Source organism: Benincasa hispida, chromosome 9, assembly GCF_027475165.1.
Source record: "Benincasa hispida cultivar pf3 chromosome 9, pf3_genome.v1.1, whole genome shotgun sequence".
Lineage (NCBI taxonomy): Eukaryota > Viridiplantae > Streptophyta > Magnoliopsida > Cucurbitales > Cucurbitaceae > Benincasa > Benincasa hispida.
Genome location: NC_143486.1, coordinates 96,861,015 through 96,884,515, shown reverse-complemented (window position 1 = coordinate 96,884,515; position 23,501 = coordinate 96,861,015). Strand labels below are relative to the sequence as shown.

Genomic DNA, 23,501 nt, shown 5'->3' with positions numbered 1-23,501 from the left:
GTTTTTTAAACTAATATAGTTTTACTATTTTATTTGTTATTTTTCTTACCAAAATAATATATATTAATTTATGATTTTTTAAAAAAATATATATTAATTTAAATTTGAAATAATACCTTCTTTAAAAAGATAGAAATAACTACAATATAACGGAAAAGAATAAAATACATAGTTCATAGTATTTATTTTAATTATAAAATGAAAATAAAGAAGAGTGATGTATGTATGTATGTATGTGTGTATATATATATCTGTAAGTAAAATATATAAGTAAAAAGAAGATGATGCCCTCAACGCGAGAATCCTGAAAATTCATGTTTTAGAACGACATCCAAAACTCTTGGGTCATTTGTTTTTTTGGGAATGTAGATGACCGAAATCTTAGATGCCCAAATTATAGATATATGAAATTATAGATGTCAGCATCTTTCAATTACCATGTTTGTTTTATTGGAATATTTTTGTAGATATTTGGGGAATATTTTTACTATTGTATTTGCTTCGTAGGATTACTACTCGGGAATGTCTTAAATTTACATAATTTTCCAAGAATTCTCTTATGACTATTTATTAATTTATAATTATTTTGAACTTCTATAACATATTTATTTTTATCAATTTGAATTTCTTTTTAAATTAACATAATATATATTATTTTTATATGTCATTTTTCTCAACAAATAATATATCATAATTTAAGATCAAGTATTAATTTGAATTTGAATATCTTGCTTAAAAAATAATAAGAATTATGATATGACAAAAAATTGATATATATGGTTGATAGTATTTATGTTAATTAATAATATAAATGAAGATTAATATATATATAAATGTAAAATTGGGATGCTTTCAACTCAAGAATCTGGAAAATACATGTTTTAGGAGGGCATCCAAAAACTCTCGAGATGTCTTTCGTAAGGGCGTCCTAGGATGTCCGAGAATCTCAAAATGTCGGGACATCTTACAATATTACAAAATAAATACAGTAATCCAAATATCTATTCCATGAACGTTTGTGAAGGATAAGTGCACTAAGATGAAGATGAGGCTGGTAACCAAAGTAGATGAATCTTTCCTTTTTCTCTTTTTTAAAGTGTGAGTTGTCTTTCTTTAAAAAAAAAAAAATAATAATAATAATAAGGAAAAGAAGTGAGGGAGGGTAACTGGATGATAGAGAGAGATTTATTTATTTATTTATTTTGAAGAAATGAGAGATATTTTGTTGTAATTAATTTAAATATAATATTTGGGGCTAAGGTGGTGTTTAAACATGCTCTTAGTTTAGGCGAAATTAATTTTAAATGAAATCTATCACCTATTCCCATCTCAGTTTATAAAATTTTAAATTAGCTTATCTTTAGATTGAGTTTGATCATCTGATTTTTCAACACTTTTTCTTAAAAAGTAACATAAAATAAAATGAAACTATTTATTTGTGATGTTGTTTTGGTGATAATTGGTTTGACTTTTCAAGCGTTTAATTTTCAAATAATTTATTTAAGAAAAAAAAATTGAAGTGTTTGACAACTACTCAAAATAGCTTTTGAAACACTATATTTTAAACAATTTTTTTATCAAAAGAGTTCAAATAATAATGACTTTTATAAAACTTTTTTCTCAATCAATTCAAACGAGTCTTTTGCCTTTATTCACATCAATATAAGATGGTAGACATTTCTCAAATGGGAAAAAAAGCATAAAGTGGTATATATGAAAAAGTTCTAGTCCACTTAGTATCATACTCTAGGTTCACACTCTAATTTTTCATTCATAAAGATTATGGAACTCTATATTAAAGTCAGAGAGGTCCAATATTATTTTAAAAACAAAGCATACTGACGTGAAACACAAAAAGAGGAAAGTATGTATAGATACTATAAATTTTAGTATATACATCTTTTACACGTGTCTCTCTTAGGTAAACGTCATGTTGTCTTCTTTGATGTGGTCTGATATTGTTCTCTAATTGTGAAAATTTTTAAAAATACTTTAAATGTTTCAAGGAGAATGTACTAGATAATGCTTATTTTAGTTATATTTTAGTCCCTAAACTTTAAGGTTTGTGTTTAAATAATCCATGAACTTTCAAAAATATCTTATAGGTTTCTAAATTTTTAATTTTATGTCAATTATCGTTGAACTCGGCTCATGTGAATGGAAAAACATGAAAAGGAACAAAGAATAAAAGAATGTGGAACAGCCAACAAAGGATGAGGATACATCAAAGCAATTGAAGGCTTCCATAGTTACATGTTAATACCAACACTAAATCCTGTTCTCCGAGTATTTAGAATTAACCACGATGGGAAGGTTATCACTGTCAGCAATTGAAGAATCAGTCCATGGTCCATCCATCAACATACTTTGCGTCTCACTCTCACATGTCAACATACTTTGCGTCTCACTCTCGCCCGTCGTTTTCCCTTTCAGGTGGTACATATGGTTCCACATTGCATTCACATCTTGCTTTGAGGGATTGAGATCTGAAACCAACTCCACAGCAATCTTCCCTTCCAGCATCCCAACTACTGTTGACATGGAGGGTCTGTCTGCAGCACTGATATTCGTGCATTGGAGGGCTATATTGATCATCGTCATCGCCTCTGTCTTGTTGAATTCAGAGCCTAACCGTGGATCCACAAGGTCTAATAAATTCCCTCTCTCTTTTAAAATGTTAGCCTGAGAATAGAGGATACAAATGACTTCAGTCTGCCACCACTCATAACAGGTTTCATTTACTAGGAAAAAGATGAAACAATCAGCTCGATCTATGATGTAACTGAGTTGATTAAGGACTGGAATGTAACTGAGTTGCCTAGCACAAACGCACACTCCACATAAAGATTGAATAAGACATGGTTATAAAAATAGGATCACATCCTTCCTTGAAACTTCTGGTGTAATGAAAATATTATAGAACAGAATAGCTATGCACGAGTAAAAGATGGAGCCAACTCACATAGTCAAGAAGGTATAAACAATCATCCTTGGTTCCAAAACTTGTGTTGCTTCGACCACCGACTATTTCTAATGCCACCACGCCAAAGCTGTAAACATCTGCTTTGTCGGTTAAGTAGCCTCGCATGGCATATTCTGGTGCCATATATCCACTACAAAAACAATGGTGTAGTTGTGTGAATATTTGGATTGTAAATTCGTCAAATAAATTAACTTTAAAGAAGACACATCTTCCTAAGATTTTATGATGTAGCACTTAGGATGTCCTAACAGTCCTCCAAGTAATAAGCCAATCTTTCTCCCTCGTCATTTCTCTATTTTGTAAAAGCATGGAGGAAAATGCCCCCAATGGTAACTCACTAGGTTCCGGCAACCCTTGTGCTGATGTGTGTATTTCCTTCTTCATCCAGCCTGGCCAAACCAAAGTCGGAAATCTTGGGGTTTAGATTTTTATCGAGAAGAACATTGGTAGCTTTGATGTCTCGGTGAACGATCTTTAGTCTTGACTCGTCATGAAGGTATGTTAAACCTTTAGCAATACCAATACAAATCTTCTGCCTAGTTGGCCAATCCAATTTCAGTTGATATTCTTCAGGTCCTACAGTATACCAAATTTGCAGAGATGCTTATTACATCATTTATGCCATCACCAATATATTAAAAAAAAATTCGAAAGACCAATAACAGTTCAAAGATAGTAAGGAAATATTTTTACCGAATAAGGCACGAGCAAGGCTATTATTCTCCAGATACTCGTATATTAGCAAAAGTTGATCTCCTTCAATACAGCATCCATAAAGCTTCACTAGATGAGGGTGCTGCAATGCAGATATCATGCCTATCTCATTCAAAAATTCACGATTTCCTTGCTTTGACTTTGAAGAAAGTTGCTTCACTGCAATTACATTGCCATCGTTAAGAACGCCCTGCAATTCCAAAGACAGATCTTCACCTCAAAAATATATAATTTATGAAAGAAGAGATGAAATAATGAAATCCAAACGACAATAACACCTTATAAACCGGACCAAAACCTCCTTCTCCAATCTTATTGGCAACATCAAAATTGTTAGTGGAAGCTTTGATTTGTCTTAATGAAAATGATCCTGTTCCTAAATCGAGGTCCTTCAACTCTGCAAAATAAAGCATATTTAAGTGAAGAAGAATTAGTTCTCCATAATTCTTCTTTTTACCTCGTATGCACAATCTCTAACAGAGTCACAGTAAACTGATTTTTCTAACAGTTTTATTATCTATAAAGAGATATATATGATGTCAGTAACGTCCAAAACTTTACGAATTTAGCTAGCGTTAGAACTCAAAGACGGGTTGAAAAAGTCTGAGAGAATGGTATAGCTATGTTTTTTTTTTTTTTTTTGTTTAAGAACAACTACTTTTATTGAGGAAAAATGAAAGAATACAGGGACAAACAAAAACACGTCCGCCAAAAAATCATCATCTAAAGGAAGAGGTTCCAGCTAAGTAAAATGTTTCCTATAGAATAGTTACAAAAAAAGCTTCGAAACCGAAGCTCAAAGGGACACATGAAATCTCACCAACGACCACACCTCACAAGGTTCCCTGTCCCTCCCTCTAAACACTCTATCATTCCTCTCCCCCCATATATCCCAAACAACTGCACATACCCCAGCAAGTCACAAAAGATGGCCCTTCTCTCTGAAAGGCGAATGGAGGAGGAACTCCTCAATCATCACACGAACGTCTCTCTATCCAACAATGCTCACATCGAACTCTTGCAAAAAGAAACTCCATATAGTCCTCACATACTGGCAGTCCTAAAGGAGATGATCCAGATCTTCCTTCACCTTCCGACAAAGAATATAACAAAAAGGCCTCACAAGCAAGGTTCTTCTCCTAACAAGCCTATCGAGAGAGTTCACACGACCAAGCTAGACTTGCCAAATAAAGAACCTGACTTTCTTAGGTATCTTAATCCTTTAAATCATATCAAACACAGACACCTCAAAGGAAGAGGGATCCAATAACAATCTGAATAAGGATTTACAAGAAAACCCATCACTAGGATTCGGACTCCAAATACGAACATCCAGTCTCCCCTCCCTAAAGATTCACGCCTCCAAAAGAGAAAGAAAAGAGGCAACCTCCGTCGTTTCCCTATTGGACAGACGAAACCCAAAAGAAAAAGACACGGAGTTCTCAAACCAAAATAAGAAATCCGAGACCGGACAGTTTTTTAAGGCGAATAAATGATAAAGATGCGAAAAGACAAAAGAAAGAGCACTTTCCCCCACCCACTGATCTTCCCAAAAGTATGTGTTCTTACCATCCCCCACAACACACCAAATAAAATGAGAAAAAGTAGGAAGTTCGACCGAAATTTCTTTTCAAAGTTTCCCATGTGTGCCTTTAACACCGTTCTTTTGCTTGGATGGTTACCGTGCTTGCTCACAATGATCCTATGCCACAAAGCCTCGGGCTCAAGGGCGAAGCGCCAAAGCCACTTAGCCAACACAGGTCTATTGCGAGTCCTTAAATTACCAATATCCCTTGATGCACAGGACACCTAACCACCTCTCAGCTCTCCATGTGAGAACCCTTCCCTTCATCCATACCTTCCCCAAGAAAGTCCCTCATAAATTTTTCTAAGCTCTTACAGATCGAGCTAGGAGCCCGAAAAAGGGAAAAGTAATACACAGGAATACCATTTAGCACCGATCTGATTAGAGTTAACCTACCCACTTTTGAGAAAAAAACTTTTCTTCCATGTAACGAGCCTCTTTCAGATCTTTTCAGAAATTGGATCCCAGAACGTCATAGCCCCTCGGATTACCTCCCAAGGGAAGCCCAAGGTAAGAAGAAGGAAAAGATCCAACCTCAAACCCAAACTTCTCCGCCCATCTCTCGATCTTTTATTGGTCATTGTTAATCCCCAGAATTTGACACTTGCTCCTATTAATTTTAAGACCAGACATGGCTTCAATGAATTCCACCATATGATTAAGGATCAAGAAGGAGTCTTCTCTCCCAGAGCAAAACAGAATCGTATCATCAGCAAATTGGAGGTGGGATAAGGCCACCTCATTAGACCCAACCTTAAAGGCTCTATGATGTTTCCTTCCACCCCCTTAAAACAAGCCAACTTAGGACATCCACCATAAGTAAAAACAAGAAAAGGGACAAGGGGTCTCCTTCCCTTAAACCTCTAGAGGATTGAATCGACCCTTTTGGAGTTCCATTGATGAAGATCGAGTACTGCACATTCCTTATGCAACCCACATCCACATCCTCCATCTAAACCCACAACCTTTCTTCAAAACCTTTCTTCATCATCACCTTATCCAAGATATTCCAATCAACATCATCATAGGCCTTTTCAAAGTCCAACTTAAGAATAACTCCCTCCTTCTTCATGTGAACGTCCTCAACGGCCTCATTGGCTATAAGAGCCTGATCCAAGATCTGCCTCCCAGCCAGAAAAGCTCCTTGCGCTTCAGAGATGGTAGAGAGCAACACCGTCGTGAACCGGTTAGTAAGGACCTTGGCCAAGATCTTATAAATGCTGGTTATGAGACTAATAGGTCTAAACTCCTTCACCCTATTAGCATTCTCCTCGGGAATTAGACAAACATAAGTCTCCACCATGAACCGATTCAAAATACCTCTTTCGAAGAACTCTTTGAGGACCCCCTCCAAATCACCCTTAACAAGATTCCAATTTTCCTCGAAAAAAGCCATGGTAAAGCCATCTGGGCTTGGGGATTTATTCCTATCACTACTAAAGACCACCATTCTGATTTCCTCCAGCCCCATCCTCCCTAGGAGAAATAGGACTCCAGTCAAGGCCTTAACAAAGGGTTTCTCCTGAATAATGGACTGTAAAGCTTAGAGAAGGCCAAAAGGATCTCCTCCTCAATCTCCTTGTCATTATTGGTACACACCCCATCCTCACGAGCCAGAGAACCTATGTGATTCTTGTTCCTCCTACCATTAGCCACTCGATGGAAGAAATAGCTTTGTTAAATTAATAACAAAAAAACTCACAATCCATGCATACTATGAGATTACCTTGTTCAAGCGTGCTTCTCTTTCTTTGGCTGCCTCTCCACCACAAGACCCCAAGAACCAAGATGATAATAAAGACCACAGCAGCCACAATTCCAACCACTGCACCGGCAGATATGGCGTTTCCACCTTCCAATGGTGGATCAAAGTCTGTTTCGGGTGAATAGAAACAATAATTACATCGAACATTTCATTTGATAAGGTTGCAGACCATATAAATAAACCAAAACTTGTCATCAAATACAGGGTCTACCTACCAGGATCAATAGAAATGGCTGAAATCAGAGGACCATAAACTCCTCTTAAAGGGACTGCAGTTGTCCCCTTCCCAGCCCAAAAGAAACGGATCTCTATGGTACCATTAGTAACAGAAACAGTGAATTTTTTTACAAGAGGTTTGCCAACACCGCCTGCTTCATCAGCAATATTAAAATCCTTCAACACCAGCTCTTTCTGCAATATTGGAGATAAATCAAGGAATTCCCAAGGTAACAAAGTAACCAGTAAGCTAATAATGTAGAAATATACAAACATATATATCTTGAAGTGGGTAAAGTACCAGATAAGTTTTGTTATCTATTTACCTGAACGTAGACATCAAATATGCGTCTGCCAAGGCTTTTGTATGATTTGTCGTTACTAAATTCTATCTCAGCAAAATAGAGGCTTAATGTGTAGTTTCCATTACCCATGCAAAATGCATAATAAGTAAGAGAGTTTGGAGAAATCCGTGCATTCGAGTACAATGCAAAATCTTTCATTGGGAGATCAGGTGGACTTAATGCAATAAAGTCATCTGTTGAGCGATCATCGTCCATAAAGCTACCCGTGTTGCTAAATCCCCAATTTGTTCCACCTTGGAAAAACAATGATGATTTGCCCGTGTTTGTGTCTCCATCAAACCTGATTGTTCCGTTTACTAAATTTTCCCTCCCACCGCAATTGATATGGAGAGAGTACGAAGCTGCAATAACAACACCATATTGGTTTCTATTGAAAGATAAATAAAATGAACAGAACTCACTAATTTATTCAATTAGTTAAGCAGCCTTATTAGGCTATGATCTACATTTTAATGTTTGAAATAAGCTATGGAAACAAACATTTCAACTCACTTTTGTCACAAGAGCCCACTAAACATGAAACTATTCCACTGCTAAATAAGAAGCTCAGAGGTCATTAGAATATTAGACAATTCAAACAACAAGCCAACACCAAGATTACAGAAAAACTTACGAAGTATCGTCCTGTGAAGAGCTCGAGAATAAGTTTCTGCATGGGACAAACGAGATTGGATAAGCTATATTTCTCATAAGGTATAAAAACATTGTACAATAATAGAACTCACATGCTTCGTGCTTCACAACCAATGGCCTGAAAATCTGTCTCAGTAAATTTGTTATAAGAGATATCACTGTAAGAAAGAACAATAATGAGATTTATATTCTTCCAGATAGGAAGAACTAAAACTAACTCCTCCATCCTAAGAAAAAAAACATAAAAATGTTAATCAGAGTCATAAACTACATCTAACCTCTTAAAACATCAATCATGTACAAACGAATTTCCTTTTTATATCACTGGGAAAAGAAATGGTTCTGTAAAGCAAGAAATATGCTTTTTCCTAAAGACTGGTGTAAAAAACATATGAACTGTTCTCTCTCTGTGAATATTTTTCCATTATTTTGAAATCTCAGCACATTGATTTTCAATTTTAGCACCTCCATACCAATAACCATAACATAGCATTTGGAAAAGAAACTTACATGTTTTCTCCCTCCTGCAGCATCCAAGTAGGCACAGCTCCAGTTAGCAAGTTCCCGCTTAAAAATCTAAACAAGAAAATATTAGATTATCAGTGCAATTAATGAGCTTGACAGTACGGAAGACAACAATGATCACAATCAAACATTTGACTAAATATCAAAATTTTATACACATAATTTTCTATTTAAAAAGTCTATGCCACACCTTAAGACCTAGAATTTGGAGACATTAATGATTTCTCTTGTTAAGCTCACCAAAGATTCAAGCACACGACCTCTAGATAGGTGTTACTTAAAATCATGGTCCTTAACCAACCAGGCCGGCACTCAAAGGCAAATCTATCAGTACATATTGAGATCATAGTGTAAATAAAAATATCTAAATAATTGGAAAATACTTGGTCTTAGTTTAACCTAGAAGAGGTTCAAACAAGATATTAGTTTGCGAACAACTTGACCTTTTGAACTTTTTAAAATAAGCAGACTATATTTTTGTATTTCATTTAGATAAATATAAACTCTAGGACGAATCTCCAACAAGAGAAACGACACACATATATTCCATAACCGAATGGCATAATAAAGCCACCGTTTCCAGAGTTTTTAAGTTCAAATCCAGTCCATTATTCATAGTGATACAGTAAATTAGAGGGTTAAAATTCAGATAATTGTCAGGTTACTTTTCTACCCAACTCTTTATGAGATGAGAACAAATGAATTTCAGCAATTAACTTTCTCCAAAAAATAGAGAGATTGACTTATCCCCCAGGTTATATTAAGAAACTACTACAGCTTAGGCATAGAATTTAAAGTTTCTGATCACACATTACTTACATTCTATCCACTTTTTTCAAAGCTTCAAAGCCAGGAGGTATTGGTCCACTAATTTTGTTGAAGCTGAAGTCTCTGCAGAAGAAGATCAGCAAAATAATAACAAAATAGTATTGTCAAAGAACAGTAGAGAATAACTAAAGTTCGATTAATCATGGTATTGCATCAAGACGAAGAAGAGAGTAAAACTGTACTAACAGGGTTTGCACATCTTCCAATCCATCAAGATTGTTAGGCAGCATCCCATTTATATTGCAACTCCTCAATATCCTATATATAACTAGTAATTAATTAATAGCTGGATTAAATACACGGACGTCTCGAGTTTTCACAGAGGGATTAACTTACAGGGTTTTCAATTTTGTCAAAGAATTAACGGGTGGAAAGGGGAATGAAGCTCCAACCAAGTCGCTGATTCTCCTGCATTTTGCAACTCAAATATGAATAAATAGAAACGCACAATACTTTGACTTACAAGACCACAGGGAATGTGAAGCAAACTAACAGATCACTTAATGCTGTTAAAAGTCCAATTTCAGAAGGAATTGGTCCACTCAACCCGCTTGCCTGAATATTTCTGTCACAATGAAATTAGTTGAGTGAGAGAAAATAGAATAGCAACCAAGTAAAACTAAGAGTAGCTAGATTAGAGAAAATTTCTCACAGTTTTGCAAGATTTGGCCAATTCTGAATATACTTAGGTATTGACCCTGTGAAGTGATTATCACTAATTCGACTGCATCATTACAAAGAGAAGTTTTGTTTTATTTGTTTATTCATTTGTTTCCTCAGAATTAAAATTAACAAATTTCAAGAACTTACAAGTCCGTCATTGTGATTACATTTCCCAGTGAAGATGGGAGCTCCCCAGAAAAGTTGTTTGAGGAAAGAAGTCTAAATTACAACAAACAACGGTAAAGGAATGACCAGCAGAAAGCTCTCTTGAATGCCCAAATCATTATAACTAGAGAACTTAAAACAATTACTTGAAAGAAAATAACAAAACTCAACTATGAAGAGTTGAAGAGCCTTACAATCTTGATAAACTCTTCAAGTTTCCAAGTTCTTGAGGTAGACTTCCTGATAACTGATTAACTTCAAGGATCCTAAGAACCAAAAACTAGTGGCAGCATTAGTCTAGGGAAAAAATAATCTGTTCTATCCTAGGAGACAATTACTCATGAAACTCACGCACTAGAGTTAGTAAAATTGTCTCAAGGAGAACGTAAAGTCGTTAGGCTCAGATTCTCTCATATATACAAGGTTACGTACTTTCTGATATTCTATGTGATATTATTTATACAACAAAGCATAAACAATAGGGTAATATGAACTTACAACTCCACAAGAGTGCTGATGTTTCCAATCTCTTTTGGGATTGGACCCGTAAATCGATTTCCAAGAAGGGAACTACAAAATAACCCATACACATAAGAATAAGGAGTTTTTTGTACGGATGACCTTTCAAAAGAGCCTTTATGATTGATGACCCACCCATAAATGTATGAAATCTAACCTTTTGCTCACCTCACAATGTACTATTGCATTTTTCACCTTATCGCGTTAGGGATGATCATGTTTATTATAGCTTTAACATGATGACCATCTCTATTACGATCTTCAATTTTTTCAAAAAAATCCAACAAATTGTGAGAAAAATAGAGAAAACACAACAAACATTTTATAACATATCGCGTTAGAGATGGCCATGTAGGCTTAACGCGATGATAATCTCTATCGCAATTTATATTTTTTTCGTCCAAAAATACAACAAACTTTGAGAAAAATGAGAAAAACACAACAGGAAAAAAAAATCGCGATAAATATGTTCATCGAGTTAGGACTATAATAGACATGGTCATCTCTAACGTGATAAGTTATAAAATGCAGTAGTGCATTCTGACGTAAACAGAATGTTAGGTTTCATACATTTGGAAAAAAGAATACTCTAAGGATAAGCCATATAAATCAGTTTTTGAAGACATTACAGAAATTTAAGGATAGAAAATACATGTTGACAAGCTTTGTGGCACCCCATTCTGGAGGAATTGGGCCGCTGAGATAGTTGCGGGAAAGATCGCTGAATTAACCGAGAGAATCAACGAGTGATTGATTATGATGGGCAATTTTATTAATAATCAATGAATTGAGCAGCCAAAAAAAAAAAAAGAAAAAAGAAAGAAAGAAAAGTGCTTACAGTGCTTGCAAGTAAGGTAGCTTCACTATTTGCGGTGGCAGAGTACCTGGAAGGTTCAGTGACCTTAGACGCCTGCAAGACCATGTCGCGGGGAACATAAATAATTAATTGTGTTAATTTAAATCCTAAACTTTATTATATGACTCATTTATACTATTTTTAATGATTTAATTCTATTTAAAATCACAAATATAATTATTCATCTTCCAAAATGTCACCTAAGCTTATTAGCAACAAAACTTATCATATACTTTGAAATCAATCAGAGAAAAGTAAGCCTAAAAAAATAGAGAAAAGTATAAAAAGTTGAACAGTTGCCAACATTAATAGTCAGAGATTTTGTAAGGAAACAAGAAAAACTGTTATTTTGAAATATAGACATAAAAATATATATTTCTTACCTGAAATAATGACAACAACAATAAAAGGTGAAAGGTAATTTTTAAAAGAATCTTTAAAAAAATGAGTTTAACTCGACTTATAATTTTCCTCATTAAAGATCGAGCGTTCAATCACCAATCTCCTCTATGATTATTGTACTAAAAAAAATATGGTATTTTAAGAAATAATATACAATATATTTAAATAAAAATTCTAACTTTTATATATGGTAATAAAAGTGTAACTTTTTATTTATTGTTTCTACATGTTGATTTACTTTTATGGCTTACAAATTTCCACGTAATTAAAGTTAAAAATCATAAAACGAAAATTAAAACTTTTTATTAATAGTATTATACATAATAGATATTGGACAAAATTAAATAAACGTGTATTTGTTAGATTTGTAATGTATAGCTAAGTTACTAGGACCATTAGATATTAAACTTTAATTTTAGCAAAGCGATTTTTTTTCTTTACGTTTTATTATGATTTTTTTTTCAAAAAAAATCGATCAAATTGTTTTAAATACATTTTATATCTAATTTTAAATCTTGTTGACTAAGTTTTAAACACATATTATTGTAAGTGGAAAGAAACCTTATTGTAAGTGGAAAGAAACTTTCTTTCTGAATAGACCAATGATAAATTATTGTTAAAAGATAATTATACTTTGAAGGAAAATATATAAAACAAAAAATGACAAAGTTATTCGGACAAAAAAGTGTTGTCATAAAATTCTTTAACTAATAATTGTATCAATTATAATATAAAATATGATAATTGAATCAATTTATACCTTCCGTTAAGATTTCGTTTTAACTGTTAGATGCAATTAGACATTCTGTTTTTTTTTTTTTTCATTTTCTCATCTTCCTATATTTTTTCTACTTATTAAAAAAAAAGAAAAAAAAAACCTAAGTGATAATTTATCTTACCACTTTGGTAAGATATTTTAGGAAAAAATAGTTGTATTTAAATGATTTGTGAGTCATCTCAATTAACTTAATTATACGTGTTTAGAGTTCAAATTACAATTATTAAGTTAGGATTTTTAAACATATACATACAACCTAAAAAAATCTGTGAAATGAACCATCCATTAAAAAAATAATTAAAAAATAATAAAAATCTGTCATAAGATTTTATTAATGTCACTTTTATCTCAAAGTTTTAATGCATGCATTTTTTGTCCCTTAATTGTTCTCCCTACTAACAGTCTTTAAATGGAAAAAGGGGAATGTTTTTTAAGAAAAGAAATGGAAAAATTTGATGGTAAAAAAGGGGAAAAAAAGTAAAAATGTTTTAAAATAAAGTGTAAACATCTCCATAAAATTACTAATTTTAGTAGCACAAAAGTAAGTTTAATCAACATACAAATTATTACTTCATAATTTTTTTCAACACATTCAATTTTTAATAAAAAAAAATAGATTTATGGTCGATTTTTTCTTTAAAATCGTATGAATTTTGTATCATACATAAGTTTTATAATTTATTGAACGCAGGTAGAAATAATTTATTTTCAGCTATAATTAAAATTTAAAACTTTTTTAAAATGTAAGATTAAAATTGTAACACTCATAAATTTCAAAATCCAATTTGATAAAATTAAAGTGTATGATAAAAAATATATTAGTAAGAAATGCAAAAGTGAGTTGTCCGATATCGTAAATTCTCCCCTATTTTTTTCTCTCCTTCATCTCTCTCGTTTTCATTTTTTTTCATGGATTTAAAATTGAAAAAAATACCTAAATGCATTCTGGTTGCACATATCTTTTAAAATTCCACCTAAGTCCTCAATCACAAGTTACTATCATGGTAAACATTTCTTTTTTTTAAAAAAATATTTTTTATTCTCTGTAATTGAAGGGAATGCAAGAAGATGATTGTAAGACTGCACCCAAATATTACTCTTCGAACTAGTTGATATAAGAAATGAGATTTCTATATTGTCTAATTTAGTTTATACGATAATTTTGACATTGTTTGTGAAATCTGGATCCCTCTTGAATCTAAATCCACATCAATAATTTGTTTCCACAACTACTAAACTAAACTTCTATCTTCTACTTTTTTTTTTTTTTTCAAAAACAAAAGTAAATAAAAATAAACTAAAGTATTGCTCATTTTTTTAGCAAGTCATTTCACTACTTCAGCTATCATTCAAACTTTTATTTGGATTTAATAGTTCTATTAGAAGTAAAATTTTATAAAATTTGAGACCAAAGTGATCAATTAGTAAGAATTTAGAGATAAAAAGGATAATTTTAGTTGGTAATGAATATATTATTTATTAAGCTACCAAGCACAACTCAAAATATAAAAACTATTCCTGCTAACTAATATGTACTTAACTAATATGTACTTTTTTTAGGTCAGATGCTCAAATAGGGTTGTTTGGGGCAAAGATTATCATAAGATTATAATACCACATAATTAACTATAGTTTTCAAAGTTCTTATTTACTACAGTATTTATTATATTTTACATTCACCATTTTTTTATTCTTTGCTACAATGTTTACTATTTCCTTCTCAAACTAAAATAGTTTACAACTCAAACACATACTATTATAATCAAAACTAAAATAATCTACACCCCAAACATAAACTATTAAAACCCAACTATAATAACCAACTTCTTGCCCTAAACACCTCCTAAAAATTTTGGACTAAAATCAGGACTTTGAAACTGTTGAAATATTTTAAATTAGCCCTAAGGGCATTTTTGTCTTTTTACTATATTTGCTAAATTAGGGTTTCACATTCTTCTATTTATATCAAGGGTTGGGCCTATTGTAAAGATACATAAAATAATAAGTTCTTTTCTATCGTGGTTTTTCTTCCCTGAATTAGGGTTTTCCACGTAAACTCCTTGTGTTATCCTCTTTCCCTATTTCAATATGGTATCAGAGCAAGGTGATGAAACCCTAGCCCCAGTAGAAGAAACTCAGTCGTCGAACTTAGTAAGTGAAGGTACGCTGAATAATGAGACTGTGATTCAAGCAGCGGTTGACCGATATCTCCGAACCATCATCCCAGGTGGTGGAATTGCTCCAGCTGGCTCGTCGATTAGCCTCTAGTCTCAGCCGTTCCAGCTAGACACCATCGATCGGAATCTTCCAGCCGAACAGCCGACGCACGCAATCTCAGCCTCAAACGTTCTCCAGCCGGCGCACGCAATTGGTCTACAGCCGGTAGGCATCTCGGCATCGCACAGAATCGCATCTTCACCAGACGATTATGGGTACGTTCCAATTGCCGGGTCGAGTCAGATCGGTCTACAGCCGGTAGGCATCTCGGCGTCGCACAGAATCGCGTCTTCATCAGACGATTATGGGCGTGTTCCAGCTACCGGGTCGGGTCAGATCGGCGCGACCTCTTCCGCTGCACAGCAGATCGCCGAGCCGTTCATCCGTTACCCACCATCACAGCAGTCTGGGAGCAGCGCCGGTCACGGGTTGCCGAACTTTACTGCTGGTGGACTTCCGGCAGTAGCGTCTTCACAGCATCATGGTGGACAGTTTCTTCCTCAAGTATATCTGGTTCAGCCCCAGTTTCGAATGGGTGAATCCAATGAAGAAAATCCCATGGTATTTAGACAGAAAAATTCCAGATCTGAATCTCATGGGGAACTCCAACAACAATTAGCTAGTCTTCAGCAACAGATGGTCGCCCTGGGAGCCCGATTGAATGGCCATGATTCTTCCCCGATGTATTCAGAAAATCTGGTATCAATGTTTCCTAATCCAACTTCTAATCTTTTATCTGGAACAATTGGAAATTCTGCAGGAATGATCACGGGAGAGAAGTTGAATGAGCAAAATTACTTCTCTTGGTCCCAAACCATTAAAATGGTTCTTGAGGGACGCCATAAGTTTGGATATTTAACTGGAGAGATACCACGACCGAATCCTGGTGATCCCCAAGAGCGTGTCTGGAAGGCTGAGGATTCTTTGCTCCGCTCAATGTTAATTAGCAGTATGGAACCACAAATCGGGAAACCCTTACTCTATTCAGCCACTGCCCGGGATATTTGGGATGCAGTCCGAAGGTTATATTCGAGGCGTCAGAACGCATCCCGCCTGTATAATCTACGTAAACAGGTTCACGAATGCAAACAGGGGAGCATGGATGTAACATCACACTTCAGCAAGATGTCGTTGTTATGGCAAGAAATGGATCTATGTCGGGAGATCATCTGGACCTACCCACAAGATGGAATTCAGTACTCCAAGATAGAAGAGGTTGAGCGTGTGTATGATTTTCTTGCCGGGCTACACCTCAAATTTGATACAGTTCGGAGTAGAATACTAGGGCAGAAACCAATTCAGTCTCTCATTGAGGTATGTTCAGAAGTTAGATTGGAAGAAGATAGATCAAGTGTAATGAATGGGCCAAGTGTTATCACTATAGAGTCCGCTGCCTTCAGGGTGAAGTCCACTGGAGCTGATGGTGACAAGCAGAATAGTAAAACACCCCCAGTTTGTGAGCATTGTAAAAAACAGTGGCATACGAAGGATCAGTGCTGGAAATTGCATGGTCGCCCTCCAAATGGTAAACGTCGCCCTCCGAATGACAAGTCGAGATCTGGGCGTGCTCTAGTGGGTGAATCAGTTGAGGGGACTGCACAACCTCAAACACAGTTTCCAGTGACTAATCCTGGGGATTCAGGTACCGTAGGAATCGGAACAGTTGCTCAATCAGGTAATCCTCAATCCTTGAGTTTCCTTGCTGAGGGGAATGAGTTATGGATTCTAGATTCAGGAGCAACCGATCACTTGACTGGCTCATCCGACCGATTTCTCTCATACTATCCAAGTGCTGGAAATGAGAGGATTCGAATTGCGGATGGGTCCTTCGCTCCTGTTGCTGGAAAAGGCAGACTATCACCATTTCATGGATTAACCTTAACCCTGCAAAATGTCTTACATGTGCCCAAAATCTCTTACAATTTATTATCAATAAGCAAAATAACAAAAGATTTGAACTGTAGAGTTGTCTTCTCACCAGATACTGCTTTGTTTCAGGACTTGAGCTCAGGGAGGACGATTGGCACTGCCCGATATGACAGAGGCCTATATTTCCTTTCTACGGATGCTTCCTCCAGAAGCTTGTTTAGGACTAGCCTTTTATCTTCTTTTGCTATATCTGAAACAGATTATTTATTGTGGCATTTTCATCTTGGACATCCTAGTTTTCAATATATGCGATATTTGTTTCCTCGTTTATTCCATAATGTGAATGTTTCTTCATTATCTTGTGATGTCTGTATACGTGCTAAACAACATCGCGTGTCATTTGTTTCTCAGCCCTATAAGCCTACCCAGCCTTTCCACCTGGTTCACAGTGATGTCTGGGGTCCCTCGAACATCAATACCCTGTCTGGTAAACGGTGGTTTGTAACTTTCATTGATGATCATACCCGACTTACATGGGTATATCTTCTTGCTGATAAGTCCGAGGTTTTATCTACCTTCAAACAGTTCTATACCACTGTATTAACACAGTTTAACACAAAGATTGCCATTCTCCGAAGTGACAATGGTCGTGAGTTTGTCAACCACACCTTCCAGGAATTCCTAGTGTCAAAAGGGATCATCCATCAAAACTCGTGTGCATATACTCCACAACAAAATAGGGTAGCTGAACGAAAAAATCGCCATCTTATTGAAGTGGCTCGTTCCTTGATAATTCCAGCATCTCTTCCTTCGTACCTGTGGGGAGATGCGATTCTTACCGCAGCTCATCTAATTAATAGAATGCCTTCCCGAGTCCTAAAGTTTCAAACCCCTCTTGAGTGCTTCAAAGAGTCCTATCAGTCTACCCGTCTTATTCCTGAGGTTCCTCTTCGTGTGTTTGGGTGTACAGCCTTTGTCCATACTCATGGTCCACATCAGACTAAGTTTGCTCCACGAGCTAAAACATGTGTGTTTGTCGGGTATCCTCTTCATCAGCGAGGCTATAAATGCTTCCATCCATCTTCCAGAAAATATTTTGTTACTATGGATGTCACGTTCCTTGAAGACAAACCGTTCTTTCCCGTTAGTCATCTTTAGGGGGAGACCACGAATGAAGAGACTAACAATTCCACGTATTCCATACCCATTAGCCTCAACCTTGAGCCTAGTCTGGATATTCCTGAATCTGAGGTTAGTCCCAATATTCCTGGACCTAGTCTACCTAGTCTTGAACCTAATTCGGCTCCTATTGTTCCTGTGTCGGTTCTTCCTACTAAACAAGTGCCCTGGATAACGTATTATAGGAGGAATCTCAGAAAGGAAATTCAGGAAACCTCTGATGTTCCATCGGAAAGTGTCCAAGCGTCAGAACCAGCACAAGTTCAAGATCCCGTTGTCTCAAAGGAGAGTCTTGAAGAAAAGTCTGGGAACATAGAAAGTGACGAAATGAGCTCAGAGAAGGTTGAAATGTCAGGAAGGGATGAGATGCTTAATAATCCTCAAGGGGATGCAAAATTGTCTCAAAAGTCCGATACTAAAGAGAGACAGACGAAAACTGACAACTATGATAACACCCTGGATATGCCAATTGCTCTGAGAAAGGGAACCAGGTCATGTACAAAATATCCTTTGCATAGTTTTTTGACCTATAATAACTTATCTCCTGTTTTTAAGGCTTTTACTACTCAGCTAGATGCTCTAACAATATCTACCAGTGTACATGCGGCCATGGAAGTTCCCGAATGGAAAGCAGCAGTAATGGAGGAAATGAGAGCTCTTGAGGCAAATAAGACTTGGGAGTTGGTAGCTCTCCCTAGAGGTCACAAAACAGTTGGTTGCAAATGGGTGTTCATAGTGAAGTATAAATCTGACGGAACACTGGAGAGATATAAAGCCAGGTTAGTTGCTAAAGGATTCACTCAGACGTATGGAATTGATTATTCAGAAACTTTTTCTCCAGTAGCTAAGTTAAACACGATTCGTGTTCTTTTGTTTGTCGCTGTGAATAAAGATTGGCCCCTACATCAACTAGATGTAAAGAACGCATTCCTAAATGGTGAGTTGGAAGAGGAAGTTTATATGAGTCCACCTCCAGGTTTTGAAGCTAAGTTTGGGAATCATGTTTGCAAACTCAGGAAGTCTTTATATGGGTTGAAGCAGTCTCCTAGGGCATGGTTTGACAGATTCACCGTGTTTGTTAAGTCCCAAGGGTTTGTTCAGGGACATTCTAATCATACCTTGTTTACCAAAAAATCACCTTTAGGAAAGATTGCTGTGTTGGTAGTGTATGTTGATGACATCATCCTATCAGGGGATGATACAGCAGAAATTACTAAGCTAAAACAAAGGATGGCGAGTGAATTTGAAATTAAGGATCTTGGTAGTTTGAGGTATTTTCTAGGGATGGAAGTGGCAAGATCGAAAGCAGGAATATCTGTTTCTCAGCGGAAGTACACTATGGACTTGTTAAAAGAAACAGGAATGACCGGATGCAAACCTATTGACACCCCTATTGAGGTCAATAGCAAACTGAAAAATGTTTTGGAAGGAGTCCCTGTGAATAAGGAAAGGTATCAACGTCTAGTAGGAAAACTGATTTACTTGTCTCATACTAGACCCGACATCTCCTATGCTGTAAGTGTAGTAAGTCAGTTCATGCAGAGTCCATATGAGGAGCACATGGAAGCTGTGACTCGAATTTTGAGATATTTAAAGTCCACTTCTGGGAAGGGCTTGGTATTCAGGAAACATGACACACGAAGCATCGAGGCGTATACTGACTCAGATTGGGCCGGATCTGTGACTGATAGAAGGTCAACCTCAGGGTACTGTATCTTTGTATGGGGAAACTTGGTAACTTGGCGGAGTAAAAAACAGGGTGTAGTGGCCAGGAGTAGTGCTGAGGCAGAGTACAGAGCTATGAATCTGGGAGTGTGTGAAGAAATCTGGTTGCAGAAAGTTTTATCTGATCTTCACGAGAGTAGTACTGGGCCTATGAAGCTGTATTGTGATAATAAGGCTGCCATCAGTATTGCAAACAATCCCGTACAACATGATAGAACCAAACACGTTGAAATTGATAGGCACTTTATTAAAGAAAAGTTAGACCGCGGATCTATTTGTATTCCCTATGTACCTTCAGTCCAGCAGATCGCCGATGTCTTTACGAAAGGGTTATCAAGACAGACGTTTGAAGCTTGTATTAGCAAGTTGGGCCTTGCTGATATCTATGCCCCAACTTGAGGGGGAGTGTTGAAATATGTTAAATTAGCCCTAAGGGCATTTTTGTCTTTTTACTATATTTGCTAAATTAGGGTTTCACATTCTTCTATTTATATCAAGGGTTGGGCCTATTGTAAAGATACATAAAATAATAAGTTCTTTTCTATTGTGGTTTTTCTTCCCTGAATTAGGGTTTTCCACGTAAACTCCTTGTGTTATCCTCTTTCCCTATTTCAATAGAAACGTTAAAATTTGGACCGCTACCACACCATTCTAAGTTTTGGTTTCCTTATAAAATTCTAAAGGACCGCTAATCTAATTATAGTTCTAGAACATTTATGAAATTACAAAGATAAATATTATATCTTTAAAAGAATAAGAGAAAATGAAACAAATTAACAAAATAGAGATTTTTTAATAGTAGTGCATGTGAGAGGGGAAAAAAAGAAAAGAATAAAAAACGTGTGAGTAAGTTAAAAGATGGGTAATTATTTTAAATGGTAAAATTATTGAAAATATTTTCAAGTATAATAAAATGTTATTTCTATAATTGATAGATCACGATAGATTTCTACACTAAGCCTATTTGAAAATATGCGTGAAATATTTATGAATTCAATTCACAAATTTAGTTGTTTGGTTTTTTTTCTCTCTTTTTCTTTAGATAATTGGTTTTATTTTTGGAAAGTTAGTTTTCACATCATTTTTTTTTCTAATTATTTTTTAGATTGATAAAGAAGTTCAAATTTAGGTCAATGAGTTGTAACACTTGCTTTAGCTAACACATTGGAATTAGCTGGTTTCTTTTAACTGTCAAACAATTAAATAAATCTTCCTATTTTCCTTTATTATTTTTGTAAATAATTTAAACCAATTACAAAAACCACCCATAAAGGATTGTAGTTGTAAGTATATTCTCAAACTCAAGTTAAAATTAAACTCTGAAACTTACATAAAATAATTTTGATGGCTCAATTTTTATAATAGAAATTGTAATTATATAAGTTTGGGGTTCAATTTTTATTATATGGAATCTAATTTATACAACTATTACAAATTTAAGGGTCCAATTTTAACATTTAAAGAAATTTGAGAGTCCACTTTTTATTATTGAAAATTTGATGATGTAATTACAACTACCTTCATACGTTTTTATAAGTTGCCCCAGTTTTTTAAAAAGAAAACTTAAGATATTATTCACTTTATAAATCAACTCATACTACTTAGATTTCATCGGTTTTTAAAATTTTTTTAGTACAACTAAGAGGTGAAAGATTGAACCTTTGCCTTTTAGAACAAGAGGTCATGTCAATATCATTGAGTCAAACTCACTTTAGCCATCTATTTTAAATTTAGTTTCAAAACATTATAAATCAATGTAAAACTTGACACAACTCAATTGTTTGTTAAATGTTCGAATTTCAACACTAAGGGTGTAACAAAAAACTGAAAAATCGAAAAACCAAATCATCCAAATCGATCCAATAGTTTAGTTTGGTTTTTTAGTATAAAAACGGGCATATTGGTTTGTGTTTGGAGAAAACTAAAAAGTATTGGTTCAGATTGATTTTTTATGTGCAAAAAGTTTAAAATCGAACCAGACTCTCAAAAATAAACTCTAACATTATGTATCTTTTAGTATTTAATTATTATGGTGCATGTATTTTTGTTGTTTAGAAAAAAAAATTATTATGAGGCTGGTAAGTATTGAGAAAAAACAAAAATGTCAAATTTCAATTTATAAGAAAAGAAATAAACCCCATTCAAACACAAAAGTAGAAATAAAAATTAAAGAAAAATACATGAAAAGGGAAAATACCAAAAACAAAAGCTAAACCAATATAAACCCGACCAAATAAAAATCAATATGTTGGGTACAAATTTTTAAACAGTAAAATAGAAAAAGAGACGTGTTTGTATGTAGAATTTTATGGTAAATTTATTTTTTTTAAAAAAAAAAAAAAAAAAAAAAAAAAGTTGATCGGGTAAAGATTAAGAAGAGAAGAGAACGTACAATGTAGTGACGTGACAAACGGCGTTATTCTGGAACGTGCAGTTGCAAGTGACATTATTAACAAAACGTAATCGCAAAGAATTTGAAACCCAATCGCTATTCAAACCGCCGCATGGATCCACCGTGAAATTCCAGTCCGGCTTCCCCAATGTCTTTCCGATCTCCTTCAACGCCTCAACTGATCGAACATAATCAAAATTAATCAACAATCAAATTTTCTCAAATTACCTTAATTAAAAACCTACTCCGGCCGCTTCGTGGACGTACCTTCGTCGGCCGGCAGCCGAGGACCGGCGGAAACCAGAGAAAAGAGAAGAAAGACGGCGAGTAATCGCGCCATGAACATGGCTTAGAAAGGCAATATTGATGAAATTTGGGGAAATGGATTTTGCAGCGGGTATGGGTATACAAAGTGATTATGAAAATTTTGAGATGTTTTAGTTATAAACAAAATCTTTTTTTAAAACCAGGTTAGGGCTTGTAAATTTTGGTAAATGACAGCTTTTATCTTCAGATTGCCTTTATGAAATCTGGTACTAATTAACCATTTTTCCCATTTTTCTTCTTTTCCTTTATATTATAGTTTTATAGCTACAGATGATTCTAACTTATAATAGTTTTCAGTTAGATAAAATACCAATTTTCTGTTAGAGCTTAGACATTCCTTATAATGATAATGCAAACAATTAATTTATATCTCACTTGTAGAATCTTATTTGCTAAATTATTTTTTAGAAAAATGTCATTCAACTTTGTATTTTTTTTTAAATATCTCTTAACTTTCAAAATTTTCAAAATATTCTTAAATGGTAAATAGAAGTTAAAAAGTACTTTTACAGATAGTTCTGAATGAAAACGGTTGATGGTTTGTTTCAAGATATATCTGAACTTTCAAAAATTACAAAAATACCTTTAAACTTACAAAAGTTAAAAAATAACCTAACTTGATATTCTTGCAAAAATTCTTATCAACTTTCAAAGGTTATATTAGTAGTCTTACCTTGAAAATATAAAGTTAAAAATGCTTTTATCTACTTTAATCTATGATCTAACACTTCTTTAAAATGTTTTTCCCTACTTCAATCTATGACATAACACTTTTCTATTTTCTTTATTTTTTTT

At 34.7% G+C, this 23,501-nt stretch overlaps 1 protein-coding gene across 4 annotated transcripts; it reads right to left on the bottom strand.

The window, feature by feature from the left end:
• Positions 1 to 2,154: 2,154 nt before the first annotated feature.
• On the bottom strand, positions 2,155 to 22,927 carry LOC120087250 (putative leucine-rich repeat receptor-like serine/threonine-protein kinase At3g14840). Of its 4 annotated transcripts, none has more exons than XM_039044180.2 (24): positions 22,647 to 22,927; positions 22,380 to 22,557; positions 11,800 to 11,871; positions 11,614 to 11,682; positions 10,941 to 11,012; positions 10,637 to 10,708; positions 10,425 to 10,496; positions 10,267 to 10,338; positions 10,108 to 10,179; positions 9,951 to 10,022; positions 9,801 to 9,872; positions 9,606 to 9,677; positions 8,772 to 8,837; positions 8,354 to 8,419; positions 8,242 to 8,277; positions 8,121 to 8,158; positions 7,590 to 7,969; positions 7,263 to 7,458; positions 7,009 to 7,155; positions 3,976 to 4,094; positions 3,677 to 3,887; positions 3,322 to 3,559; positions 2,963 to 3,113; positions 2,155 to 2,682 (listed from the first exon to the last, which is right to left on the bottom strand). In XM_039044180.2, exons 1-24 carry the CDS (start codon positions 22,723 to 22,725, stop codon positions 2,269 to 2,271), a joined length of 3,036 nt encoding a protein of 1,011 aa, XP_038900108.1. In that variant the 5' UTR covers positions 22,726 to 22,927; the 3' UTR covers positions 2,155 to 2,268. The 4 variants fall into 4 exon arrangements, with proteins under 4 accessions (XP_038900108.1, XP_038900107.1, XP_090173414.1 ...); XM_039044179.2 differs by having other exon boundaries at positions 8,121 to 8,161; positions 22,647 to 22,822; XM_090317288.1 differs by lacking the exons at positions 22,380 to 22,557; positions 22,647 to 22,927 and having other exon boundaries at positions 11,591 to 11,682; positions 11,800 to 11,959.
• Positions 22,928 to 23,501: the final 574 nt, after the last annotated feature.